This window comes from Myxine glutinosa, chromosome 10 (assembly GCF_964187855.1).
Source record: "Myxine glutinosa chromosome 10, kmMyxGlut1.1, whole genome shotgun sequence".
Taxonomy (NCBI): domain Eukaryota; kingdom Metazoa; phylum Chordata; class Myxini; order Myxiniformes; family Myxinidae; genus Myxine; species Myxine glutinosa.
The window spans coordinates 101,629,187-101,643,405 of NC_136270.1; the positions used below are offsets into that span (position 1 = coordinate 101,629,187).

At 43.2% G+C, this 14,219-nt stretch overlaps 1 protein-coding gene across 1 annotated transcript in view; it reads right to left on the reverse strand.

Annotated features, from left to right (window-relative positions):
- The window catches only part of LOC137433898 (serine/threonine-protein kinase DCLK3), a 44,813-nt gene that overhangs the window by 6,699 nt on the left and 23,895 nt on the right, over nt 1-14,219 (reverse strand). Inside the window, exons 2-3 of the mRNA XM_068126370.2 lie at nt 2,205-4,144; nt 699-831 (exon numbers count right to left, since the gene is read on the reverse strand). Of these exons, the coding sequence (XP_067982471.2) occupies nt 699-831; nt 2,205-4,144 (2,073 nt within the window). The remainder of the gene's footprint in view (nt 1-698; nt 832-2,204; nt 4,145-14,219) is intronic.

The following is a 14,219-nucleotide window of genomic DNA, read 5'->3' on the forward strand; positions in this document are numbered from 1 at the left end:
TCTATTTTTAAAAATAGAACCGTGCATTGTAATGTAAATTATCATTATTATTAAATTGTTCCTTCGAAACACATGGTCTGCTATCTTCTTTGTCATCCGGGTGGGAAACCCATAAGATTAGCCGCAAACCGTTGCATTTTAGACATGAACAGGAAAGTTCTCGTTTGTTTTGAATTTGGCCAATCATCGTTCGGCAATTCTGGGGACCGCGCCCAAATTCTACCTGATCACATAGCGGTAAAATTTACTTTCTTCACTGATTTATACATATAGAGTGAGGAAGTAGACAATACGCTTGTGTGGGAGATGACACTTGTTGGTCACAAATCGTGCAGCAATGACTACGATGGGACACAATATATCTTGTACTTACTATACCCAGTTCTTTCCATTCAGAAATTCCATTCAGCGCTCTTATCATTCAGAAATTCCCCAATGTAAGTTCATCCCAAGCAGCTACTTTCAAGCATTATGCCGTACTGATGAGCTCTAATAAGGGTGAAGCATGTCTACAGCTATGCTATTAATCACTTACTGCTTCTTAACACCTTGAATGTCACTGAACAAAAACGGCTACACAGTTGCGCACAGAACTTCACCGTTTCTTTCCTACCCTGCCATACATATCTAATATGTAATGACCCCTATTGAGGTGTGTGCGTGTGTGGGTGTTTGATCTTTTCAAATGTTTGGTTTACCATTCTCAGTGAGGATCTCTGGTGCAACATACGTCGGTGTACCACAGACGGTGTAAACAGGTCCAGTTAGATGCACAGCCAGCCCAAAATCTGCTAGTTTAAGTGTTGTGCTGCCATCATGATTCTTCTGCATCTGTGAACACAAGCACTTCAAATTTTGTTATTGCATCACTTTTCCACTGTATAAAATACCACTAAGTATAAAACCTAATTCCTGATTTTGCATGTGCAATCCAGGAGGTCATCGGTGATGAATATGTACTGCTCTCAATGACGATGTCATACACAATACTAATGTTATCAACCACGTGTTTGACATTTCAATCGCATTTATTCTATGGTTTTGATGTAAAAAAGCAAACAATCTTTGTCAAGAATTGCATACACAAAGTCAAGGCCACGACAGAGTTGGGATGGAGAGAGGGAGAGGGAGTGGAGAGAGAGGGAGAGAAAGAGACAGAAAGAAAGAGAGAGAAAGAGAGAGAAAGACAAAAGGAGACAAGAGGAAAAGGGCCGGTCCATGGGGACCGATCGGCACTCTGACCATGACTCCGCTGCCCTGACAAATCTGGGCAGCAGGGAAGAATGGGGAAGTTTTGGCCCCTGACTTGCATTGAGGGTACAACCACCGCGAAGAGGCATCCCCAATAGTAGTGCTCAATGTGGTTATCTGAAGAGGTGTGCTAAACCATCTCAGACAACAGGTGAAAACAACATTCTGGAATACTCTTTTCCAAAATGTTCCAACCTGTAACAACATTGATTTGCTGTTTCTTTCCCAGGAATGTTTATCCATCTGAGAAGTATTAACATCAACATTTTCATTTTTAAATCTGCACTGAAAGTTCAGGCTTTCTCGAGCCCTTGTGAGTTTGATGTTACTTTGTCTTCTGTTGCATTTTAAGTTAGTTACAGCAGACTTTTACTGAAGTGCAAGGTAGCAGGAATAATTAGAATTTCCCCAAGGTCCAACACACAATGGCCTACATTTTTCTCAATACTTAATGAGATCTATTACATTTACAAGCATGTGTGCACAGCCACCTTTACACCTGCAAAGCTTATGATGCGACACCTTGCTTGTGAAGCATCATGGTGACAATTTGTCATCAGATCCAATCCTGACAAGAATCAAATGCAGACTAGATGGCAGGAATACAACAGCCCTTTCCTTTTTCATTACTTGTAGAATTTCATGATATTCCTTGTATTTCTATCAGATCCCATGCATAATCACGAGATGTTTGCCAGAGTTTAGCTGAGGTCAGGTTTTCCAAAGGCAAGTGAATTTCCATCCTTGATCCCTAGCTGAAACAAAATCCTGTTAACAGATACCAACAATTATCGCATTGATAATTTCATATGGATGGAGAGAAGTTGTTTCATGCAAAACGCTGTGAAAACGAAGCAGTAATCAGTTTCTGTGAAGAATGTCATCTTTAAAAAGATCAATAAGCTCTTCAAGAAGATTACTTTTTGCCACCAATCATCAGTTGTTGTACCTACCAGCAAATTCTCAGGTTTGATGTCTCGATGAGCAACACTGTGGTTGTGAAGGTAAAATAAGGCCTGACAAAGGTCGCGTACCATGGCAGCTGCATGCCTCTCGGTAAACCGCACACTCTCAGCGATAGCATCAAACAAATCGCCACCCCGGACATATTCCATGACGAGGAATGCTTCACTGGTAGTTTCCAAAACTTCTATCAGGCGCACCACATTTGGATGCCGCAGCCTTGACATCAGCTCCACTTCGCTCTCGAGTACATCCCCATGTCCTGTGAGCTTGGCCTTGTGCACGATCTTGATAGCCAACTCCCAGTTTCCATTCTGGCTGCTAACTTCACGTTTCCTCCTACATTCCTTAACGACTGCAAAGTTCCCATGACCGATAGTCCTCCCGATCTCATACAAGATGTCTATTTTTTCCCGACTGACTATAGGCCTTGGACGCATGGCAGTAATGGATTTTTGTTTCCTGCTTCCATTGAGCTGTTTTGACCTGCCTTTTTTCCCACGTACCTTGCTTTCTGGAATCTTTTCTTGCTCCTTAAGAATCAATTTGGAACCATCTTCAGCATTTTCATCCTTATTGCTATTATGAGCTTGTTCTTCATAATCTCGCCATCTTTCACTGCTTGCTTGTCTCCTTTCTTTCTGTGAAGCTTTCCTTTTATGTTCAACATCACTTTTAATCTTCAAATCTTTTGTTTTTGGGACCCCTTTAATTTCATCCAAACTCAACTTTCTTTGTTCTTGCTCCCAACACCCTATGTCAAGGTTATTTATCCTTTGGTTCCCCTTATCTTCCTCTGACATTGTCCTTTGATGCTCCTCCACATCTACTTGACAGCATTGGTCTTTACAATGCCTTTGCCTCTGCTCCTCCTTATTCCATTGATCTACCACTCTGGAGTTCCCTTCATTTTCCTCTTCTATCGTACTCCATGTTTCATCTCGCTGACCCCGTAGCACTCTCTCCAGCTCCAGCCTTTCCCTTATCCTCTTTTCCTGTTGCCAGCGCTTGGCTCCTTCACGCTCTTCCTGCTGCATCTTAGTTCGCATTTGCTGGAGAGCATCGATTCTGACATTTCTTCCTTCTTTGGGTGAACCCATTTCTTCTTTGCTGTATTTTTCTATCCACAATTCTTCCTTCTGCACTGGCTCGCTTGCTTGCCTTACACAAGTTCCACGGATACTCCTTTGCTTTGAACACCAAATTGCTGAGCAGGGTGCATTATCATGCACATCGTTCAAGGTCGATGGTGATGGAAGGCGAGAGCCTGCATTACTTGCATTTTCAGGAAAAAGCTCTTCAAGAAGACTCTGTAGCTCATCATTTGAGAGTGGCTGCTTGCCAGATGTTGCAATGAAGAACTCATCACCCCGAAAGAAATCAGAAACAGAGCGAGCCTCCTTTCCTCGCAAAGTGTACAATCGACGCACATGACCCTTGCGCCATCGAGACAGACCTAATGCTTCTGAAATGTCCCCCAGAAGCTGTTCAAAGGTCTGCACTGCACGGCGATTGAGCAACATAGTGATTCTACGATGCGGAGCACAACCTTCTGCTCGTACTATCGTTACTACCCATGGCCGGTTCATCTGACTATCAGGAACAGCTATTTGCTGGATTTGTTTGGCGCCAAACTGACTCTTCTTGGATGGAAATTCCAAACGTTTGTGTTCCTCATGCACAAGACAATCATTTCTGGTCTCACTTGGTCTACCGTTTTCCCACATCTGAACTGGCAAACTGTCGTTTTCATAAATGTTCCCTACAACAGCTCTGGAACGCCTGTCCATAAATCGTCGTCCTGCTGGAGGGAAAGAGGCTCTGAGAGCATTTCTAGTCCTAAATTGTCCTTCTAATCCATTCTCATTGCATTGCAGATTTTCTTTTGAGGAGGGACTCTGCTGCTCTTCCTTTGCTTCTTGCTTCCGTCCTGCAAACACACCCACATCAAGCACACTGTCATATAGAATTTGCCTCCATAAAAAAAGGAAACTAATGTTGTATACAATAAATGTAACCTCATGGGGAACTGACAGTTATTTCCCCATGGTTTCTGAGAATATTTTAAAATAAATTACCTGAATTTGAGGTGAAACCCCCTTTTGGGGAAACCCCCCCCCCCCTTTACACCCAATTAAAAGGGCAGATCCAGATGGAGAGCACAACCCCATGAGACCTTATTGTCCTGATGCATTGTACCAAATTTGGTCCGTATCACTCAAGTAGTTGTGGAGATATTTTAGTGAATATGGGGGATTCAGGGAAGGGGCCCGTGGCCCCCTTTCGACCACGGAGAGCACAACCCCATGAGACCTTGTGGTCCTGGTGCATCATACTCTATTTGGTCCATATCAGTCATGTAGTTTATGAGGAGAATATGGTTTAATCAAATGTTAACAGACGTATGTACGTACAGACACTGGGACCCACTGTATGAAGTTATTTTGGAGAAATAACTTGGAAAATGGAACGATATGCAAAAAAGATGGAAGGACTTTGATGGGTGTTGATACCTCTCTTACAAGTCATGGCACTGATCAGCAAATGACTTCAGTGACTCCATGGGACTGACACAGTCTGTGAACTTTCCGACCCGGATTTCTCCCAATGGCAAATCCACCCTTCTTGGCTTGGTGATGAGCAACTTCCCCGCTAATCACCTGCTCTTCCTCTGCTCCAATTGGTTCATCTGATCAAGTGCTTGTGATGGTCAATGTCCTGGCTATTCCTAGAGAGCTGCCTCAGTGCCTGCAAGTTTTTCAGTTCATTTCGTTTGATTGGCAGGGACTCCAAGCAGCCATCTTTCTTCAAGACTGGTCTCCCATATCTCCTGCCCCTGATATTAACTGGTCTGCCTCAGTGCCTTCCTTGTGATGGAAGACGTTTTGGGAACTGAGTGGCGTGCTGATGATGAGGGGAGTGTCGTTGAAGCTGAAGGGAAAGGTGTATGCTGTATGTGTGAGAAGTGTTATGATTTATGGGAGCGAGACATGGGTAATGAACGTAGAGCAGCAACGAAGGTTGGAAAGTGTGGAAATGCGAATGGTTCGACGGATGTGCGGAGTATCGTTGAGAGAGAGGAAGACAAATGATGAATTGCGAAAGATGATGGGAATAGAGCCTGTGATTGATGCTGTGAAGAGGAACAGGTTGAGATGGTTTGGTCATGTGTTGAGGAAGGATGAAAGTGACTGGTTGAGAAGAGTGATGGAAATGAATGTAGAAGGAAGTAGAGGATGGGGAAGACCGAGAAAGACTTGGCTAAAGATGGTCGAAGAAGAAATGCGGGCAAGGGGGTTAACAAGGAGAGATGCAGAAAATAGGGCAAAATGGAGAAGATTGTCATGGGGACCGCAAGGCTAACCCCTGCTCTAGTAGGGAAAATGGCCTTTAAAATGCATGTTGTTGTTGTTGATCAAGTGCTTGTGATGGTCAATGTCCTGGCTATTCCTAGAGAGCTGCCTCAGTGCCTGCGAGTTTTTCAGTTCATTTCGTTTGATTGGCAGGGACTGCAAGCAGCCATCTTTCTTCAGGACTGGTCTCCCATATCTCCTGCCCCTGATATTAACTCAACTTGGGAATTCTAACACAGAAACCTGCTCTCTCTCTTATGCACATATCTATCCCATCTCATCTCCAGTTATCACATCCATTGTCCCACCCATGGCACACTGAATCCTGTGGTGAGGCTGTTGCCTTGAAAGGTAAATCCGACTGAGGGCAACCTCAGATCATTCCACAAAGTTGGCAACAAGTACGCGTCCACTCTCAGGAGAGCCAGAAAACAACATCTGTTCAACATGAAGACTGAACTTTCAAGCTTGTCTCCCTCCTCTAAAACCTGGTGGCATCTTATTAAGTCTGTCTGGTGTGTGCCCCCCTTCCATCACTTCAAATGGCTCTGCAGCCGTCTCCGCTTGTGAGAAGGCCGAATGCCCCGATTCTGTGTTTGCTGCCTAATCTTGTGTCCCCAATCTCTCACTCTCTGTACCCACCCTTCACAGTCACACCCAACTGCTCCTGGACTCAAAACCTTCCCATCTATTTTCTTAACAATTATCTTGAAGCTGACCTTGAGTTTGCTTCTGTATTCATCTTGTCCAACCCCTGGGTCCACCCCTACCCCTCATTCCGCCCCACATTCCTTATTTGTGCAAATCTCCTATATTTTATACCTCGGCCCTGCTGTGGGTGGTTCCCCCAGTGTTCTGCTGTTCCCTTTGTTCTGTTGTGTCATAATCCATTCTGTATTCTAGCTCTTCTTTGACTTTGTGTAAAAAAAAAAAAAATTTTTAAAAACATCTTTTTTGCCTCAGGTCTCTTCCCATCACTGCATCCCTGATGGATTTCTGCATGAGTGGCCTGTGTCAAGATCACAGTCTCTTTGGAAGATTCAGTAGTTTCCCTATGACACAAATCTTCTGGCCAAGTTTTGGGGTGCACCCAAAATGCTGACATGTAATCCCCCCCCCCCCCCCCCCACACACACACACACACTAGTGGCAAACCCCTGGTGTATTCGTGTTAATGTACATACTGTATGCCAAGTATACGTAATACTTTTCTAAATGGGCATACGTGCGCCAGTTGTAATGGAGAAGGACGAGCCAGCCACATGTCCTGCAGATACAGTTTCCCCTTTCCCCTCACCTCCTGTTAATTATCACTACTATTATTCCCTGCAGTTACATATATTATCCTGGGGGTGAACTCTCCACCCCAGGGGACGTGGGGCACTACAATCCATGGAGGATTTTTCAGCTTAGGAGGCACTTGCTTTGGCCTACCCCCTCGAAGAGATGAGGGCAGGGGAGGGGTGACGTCGGTCAAGTTAAGAGGAGAGACAACGAGAGAGAAACATTTGAGCCTGGGCTAACACACGGTGCAGTCTCTCCTCAGGGGCTGTGAGGAGTGGTGAAGCCTCAAGAGAACTGGCAGCTTGGTAGAGTCTAGAATCTAGATGTTAAGGTTAGTACCCCGAGGGCTCTTTAATTGGACCTCAACGTGACATTGCGAGTTCTCTATTTCAGCCCTGGGCGAACGAAGAAGGCAGTCACCATTTTCCCACTGGGACATGTTTTGTTTTATTACCTTTGCCACCGAAGGTGGATGGAGGTTATGCTTTCACCACTGCCTGTCTGTCTGTCTGTTTGTTTGTTTGTCTGTCTGTCTGTGAACAGGATATCTCAAAAAATTGTGGACGGATTTGGACCAAACTTGATCGAGAGGTTGGGTATGGGACACGGAAGAATTGCTTCAATTTTGGTGAAGATCCGGTTCGGGATTCAGCTCGTAGAAAGTTTTAAGTGATTCTTAAAACCGACATATAGCAGGATATCTCAAAAATCTATGGGCGGATTTGGACGAAACTTGGTGGACAGATTGGGTGTGTGACAAGGACTAAACGATTCGATTTTGGTGAGGATCTGAAAATGGTTTCGGATTCGATAATTATTTAATTCAAGGTAATTCTTCACCATTGAGAGATCGGGCGAAAGCGATATATAAAATTATATTTTAAAAAAGGTTGTGAACCAGTTATGACTAAACTTGGTGGACGAGTTGGTTAGGTGACAAGAACAAGCTGATTAGATTTCGGTTCAGGTCCGAATCCAGATCCGGCCTATCAATGGAATATAAAAAACAAACTGTTCAGCCTGGTAGAGGTATGCTCTCTTCCGAGTGCCGTTTTAGTTTGTTTGTTTGTTGGAATAACTAGCCAAGTGAAGGCAGCGAGAATTGCCAAATTTGGCACAGAGTTTTGTCATATGACTGTCTGAGACGAGTTCAACTTTGAGCTTCCAGGGGGAAAAATACAAGATGAAAACAAGAAAAAGAGCAATCGGTGATTGCAAACCCTCGCCAGGATGTATTTTCAGTGGTTTTTAAGGCTTTTGTGTTAAAACAAATATGGCGGCCGAACCACGTGACCGATGACGTCATCATTATTTTTTTTCTCCGCTAATTTGTTTCTAGATTATGCTCAAGAAATTTCATCTTGATCGGATGACGTTTTGTACTTGTTAAATTATGACGTCATAATGGAGGGACCTATGACATCATCATTCACAGATGTTATGCCACATGGAGAGTTCTTTACAATGAGCCATGTCTCAATTTTCTTCTATTCAGCGCTCTCGGAGATATAGAGGTGCAAAGTTTTTTGGTTTTTCCAAGATGGCGGCCAAACCACGTGACCGATGACGTCATCATCATTAGTTTTTTTCCCACAAATTTATGCGTACATGACGCTCAAGAAATTTCATCTTGATAGGATGAAGTTTTGTACTTGTCGAATTATGACGTCATAATGGAGGCACCTATGATATCATCATTAACATATTTTATTCCCCATGGAGAGTTCTTTACAATGAGCCATGTTTCGATTTTTTTCAATTCAGCTCTTTCGGAGATCGAGGTGCAAGTTTTTTCGGTTTTTCCAAGATGGCGGCCGATCCACGTCACCTATGACGTCATAATTATCATTAAAAAATTATAGAGGTGGAGTTGCACCTATGGTGAAAATTTCCTGTCAATCGGATCAACGGTTGCAGAGGAAATCATATTTATTCTGTGCGGACAAACAGACAAACAAACGGACTCAAATGCAATACCCTCTCCTCAGGCGAGGGTAATTATAACAGGATTCTATTACTCATGCCACGGCCACGCGACAGTACAGGTAGGTTAGTGTTGTTTGGGATGGTATTGCACGAAGAGAAAACAACAGCATGAGTCAGCATCTCCCGAGAGTGCATGCTAATTCCGTTTATGTTGCTCACAAAAACCACCGATATGTGCTTTAGCATTGCCCCACAACTGCAAAGATTTGGAAAGTTGTGCTGTACTTGTGCAATTTGTGCCCAAGAAGTCTCAAAGGATAATTTCAAAAAAGGATCACAGGGAAGGGACGTGTAGAAGGACAAATATAGGGTGCATTGGTATATGAGGAAATGAAATCAGCAATTTCACTAAATGATGGTGAGGAAAAACATGGAATAGTTCCAGTATGTATATTCTAACATTATGAAAATAATAACCGATATAAAATGTATTGAGCCGAGCAGGTGATACATCAATTAGCAAAACTCGATACCAGGTAAATTGTTGAAGGTGTGGATGTTGTAAGTCACCATACATCACTGAGTTTAAAGCCTGGTGCTGGCTTAGCGGTTAGGGTGCTGGCTTAGCGGTTAGGGTGCTGGCTTGGGATCATAGGATCCTGAGTTCGAATCCTGGTCGATCGTTGAATTAACGCCATGGAGGTTGACTCAGCCCGTCATCCTTCCGAGGTCGGCAAATTGAGTACCAGCTCACTGGGAATTGGGGCACCACATCAGTGGCACAAATGCGCTTCCAGAAAAATGATGCAAACCAGCAGCCACAGGCTGCATACGAAACAACAACAACTGAGGTTATCATGTGAAATCAGGTCAAAGATAGGTGTGCTTGAAGCTGGATATGTTTCTGCACTATTCCTATCGACATTGAGATTCAAAACGCAATTAAAATCTTCACTGATTTTGAGAGTTGTTTGCAGATTCAGAGTTGGAGCATGTATAAGGGGGAAGAGACAGACAGGGAAAGAGACTTAACTTGTGAAAACCTTCACTATACAAGGTTAAAATACAAGCTAGTACAAAAACAAACGAAAAGGACAAATTAACAAGTAAATAAAAATGCACAAATATGTAAAAGATAATGTATAAAAAATATGTTTAAAATTTCAGATCACCATTAACTATTTTGCTCAAGTCTTAAAACGCCATTTCTGAACATAAAACTCTATGTGTAACATGGCCATGATAAGAGGCCGACATAGGACTTTCGAAATGAAGTATGAATGCCAATCGAGGCCTTTTGCTCATGTGGTGTGTGTGTGTTTTCAGTGACTCGGTGCTGCTAGCACGAAATCCGTAATGCAAATTTGTGTTTACTTAGCCTAGGCTCATATAAGAGCTAACACATATAACATATAATAAAGAGAGCAGGAGATAAGAGGGGTAGAGAGCCGCTCATCCGAGGGCAAAGTGAGAGCTGTGTGCATCCAGGGAACATCAGGAGCCAGACGGAGCTCTCACTGTGAGCTGGTAAATGCGAACCTTTGCGTGGAGGGGCTTTGCTTGGAGCAATTGATCCAGCTGCGGAGAGAGTGCTGACGAGCCACGTAGCTCTTTCCCTGGACGTGCTGGTGACTACTACTGGTGAATCCCCATGGAGCATCACACCATCACCCTCTCTTCTTCCCCCACCACCCTTTTCACGTTGAGGCCAATGTAAGTCCGCAGGCTTACGTCTGGTGAGTGAGGGGTTGCCAACAATCCCCACCTTCTTCTTCTTCTCAATGGCCATCGCTTTTACTTGTCTAATTTCCCGGAGTGACTGAGGTGCCTATGTCTCTAGTTTCATGACAAGTTGACTCTCTAAGGGGCTTGTTTGCTAAGGGTAAGACTTTATTTTGTGACACTGCATTGCTTGTATAAACAGGCCTGTTTGCATGACCAATCGTTTCTAACCTGCCCGATTGTCTCTTTCCCCATTGATTAAATATAGTATGTATATAGAAGATGGTAGTTTTGTCCCACTGTCTCGCTATGGTCAGAGACTAGCCAACGTCCCACTTACACTTCTGCTCAGCTATTCTAGATTTACAGGAGTGGGGCGTTGAGAGCACTGTTCCCTATCTGTGGAGAATAATTTGCCAGGAAGGTAACGCGGGAATTGGACGAGCGGACTCTACTTAAATTAATTGTCTCAGATTATTGCGACTCATCGTACCACCTAGTTATCTGCAGCTCATCGGCTACAGTGTCAAAGTTCGGGAAGCGGGTCCGAGAAGCTCCTCATGACCCGGCCGGCAAACCCATAATAATATTAATATTTGATTTTATTATGAATGTCCTCTGACTTCAAGATCGAAAACTGTAGAGGGAGTAGGTAGAGGGAGTAGCTTCAAGATCGTAAATTTCATCAGACCACAAGATTCTGTGGTCTGATGAAACCAAGATTGAACTGTTTGGCCTCAATTCTAAGCATCATGTCTGGAGGAAACCAGGCACCGCTCATCACCTGCCCAATACCATCCCAACGGTGAAGCATGGTGGTGGCAGCATCATGCTGTGGGGGTGTTTTTCAGCAGCAGGGACTGGGGGACTGGTCAGGGTTGAGGGAACAATGAACGGAGCAAAGTACAGAGATATCCTTAATGAAAACCTGAAACAGAGCGCTCAGGACCTCAGACTGGGCCAAAGGTTCACCTTCCAACAGGACAATGACCCTAAGCACACAGCCAAGACAACGCAGGAGTGGCTTAGGGACAACTCTGTGAAGGTCGTTGAGTGGCCCACTGGCCCAACCAAAGCCCTGACTTGAACCCAATGAAACATCTCTGGAGAGATCTGAAAATGGCTGTCCACAGATGGTCCCCATCCAACCTGACAGAGCTTCAAAGGATCTGCAGAGAAGAATGGCAAAAAATCCCCAAATCCAGGTGTGCAAAGCTTGTCGCGTCATACGCAAGAAGACTCGAGGTTGTAATCGCTGCCAAAGGTGCTTCAACTAAGTACTGAGTTAAGGGTCTGAATACTTATGTCAATGTGATATTTCAGTTTTTTCTTTTTAATAAATTTGCAAAACTTTCTAAAATCCTGTTTTCTCTTTGTAGACAGGTGGAAAATTCCGAAAAAGCCTCTAGAAAAAAATTTACGAGCATTTTATGTTACAAGCTGGTAAAAAGGTGTTTTAGGATATTTTGAAGGTGCTGAATCTGAATATGCTTGTTACCAGAAAATCTTTTCGACCTAAGTTACCAAAAATCGTTAATTAAAAGATGATATATAAATCAGCAAAATGTAATATCTGATTAACACCTGTACATTGGCGATCACCCCAAAGCTGAATCCCGGCAGCCCTAAACATCAATAAACTTTAAAAATATATTGTTATGAGCTGTACGAGGATAATAAATAATACAACTACCGTATCATTGCTTGGTTGGCACAATTTTATTGATTAAACCTGATTAAATGACATCATGACGTGATACACGATAAAGCTTGTGGGAATCAATATGTGATCAAGGCATATGGATGAACGTAAGCTGAAATGTTCTCCACACACTTGTTTATAACATTTCAGCTTACGTTCATCCATATGCTTACATTTCAGCTTACGTTCAGCTGTGCCGTGATCTGTCATATATACTAAACGAATGTTGATATCTACATCTACTTGAATGACGGTGACGTTAGCACTTCGTATCATAACTCCTTGAGAAACGGTTTCACTGGTATTTTTACATATGGTTTCTTTAAGTCTTAGTTATACATATATCTATGTTTTGCAGGTTTATTTTGTCCTTTTAACAACAATGTAAGAAGATGGAACCTGTATTAAGACTGAAACGCACAGCTACGGTGGCTTTTAGTCTATGCATCATATGTCAAGCTTCAGGCAAGGAAGAACCTCGTCCAGCAACTGAGTATGGCTTGGGAAGACTTCGCGACGCAGCCACCAGTAGAAGAAAATATCGAGATGTCAAAAATACAGAAACAATTGACCGTCTCGAAAACGTTCTGGATTCTGTGGATTTGACTGAAGTTGTTTGGCATAGAAACTGCTGTGCCCAATTCACAGATTGGCAAAATCAAAAGGTTACAGACAGCTATGGAAAAGCTGTCCCAAATGCCATCAACATCAACCGAGACTAGCTTCAAAAACACAGGAGTCCACCACTTCCCCGTAGGAGTATGGAGGCGGTTGTTGACTGGAATTTGTGCCTTTTTAGCCGCGTCGCAAGACGCTGGTCATAGAGTGCCCTCTGTTGTTGTTGTTCTTCTTCTTCTTGTTCTTGTTGTTCTTGCAGAGAAGACAAAACCTCAAAGCTCCACCCATTCTGGGAACCATAGCTCCACCCATTGTGGGAGAGGCTTCATATAAACAAATATCCACCATTTTATTAACTCGCATAGCTTTGAGGCCTGTTTTGTAGGCCCGTGGTGTCTTCCTCTCTCACACAGTTTTCTTTCAAATCAAATTCGATATATCATTTCATTTTTCACAGTCGCTAACATAGTTTTAAACTCGGTTGAAAAAAAACGGGAAGAAAATCCGATGAAAGTTGCCCTTTATAGAACGAAATGAATACTCAAAGGCCTGTAACTTCAAGTCCATTGAGATATATTTTTTTACAATCACGGCATGGTCAGTCATACACCGCCCGAAATAACAGACGGGAAAATGCCGAGATATATTAAAAATTCGTCCATTTGATGACAATCGTCACGATGAAATATTTAATTTATACGTCGTCACAATAATGTGGAGAGAGGAGCATAGCTTCGTTCACGTGTCGCCACACACGGGAAATTGCCGAGATTTTTGTTTTTTTAAATCGCGGCATGGTCAGTCATACACCGCCTGAAATAACAGACGGGAAAATGCCGAGATATATTAAAAATTCGTCGCCACACACGGGAAATTGCCGAGATATATTTTCACTTTGCACAAAAATAACATCAAGTAATCGAATCAATAGGAATGTCCTGTGCCTATAACATCGACGTTATAGGCACAGCTGCATCTAGGCATTGTGTAACATCGACGCGGCTTTTGTTTTAATTAAAACTTTTTGTACTTGTTTTGTCAGAAGATACATCGAAAAGAGAAGACCAGATTGGTTGCAACATTCAATTTAAGCAACCATATTCTGGAAAATGCACACTACGACCAGAAACTGAGAATCAGATTTGCTGGAGTAGCTGATCTCATTGCCGCTGATGGAAGATATCACCGACCATGCCTAGTGGAATTCAACCGATCAGTTGCCAAGACTTGGACGGAAACTAAACATGTGGACATTGCTATGAGTTGGCTCTTCAAGGAGCTGAGATATGCAGCTGAAAAGGACCATGTCCTTGAAATGTCAGAGGTTTGGAACCGATACTGTGTCCTAGCAGAAGAATCTGGGACCGAGATTCCAGCCTCATTCATAAGTCGTAGGGCAT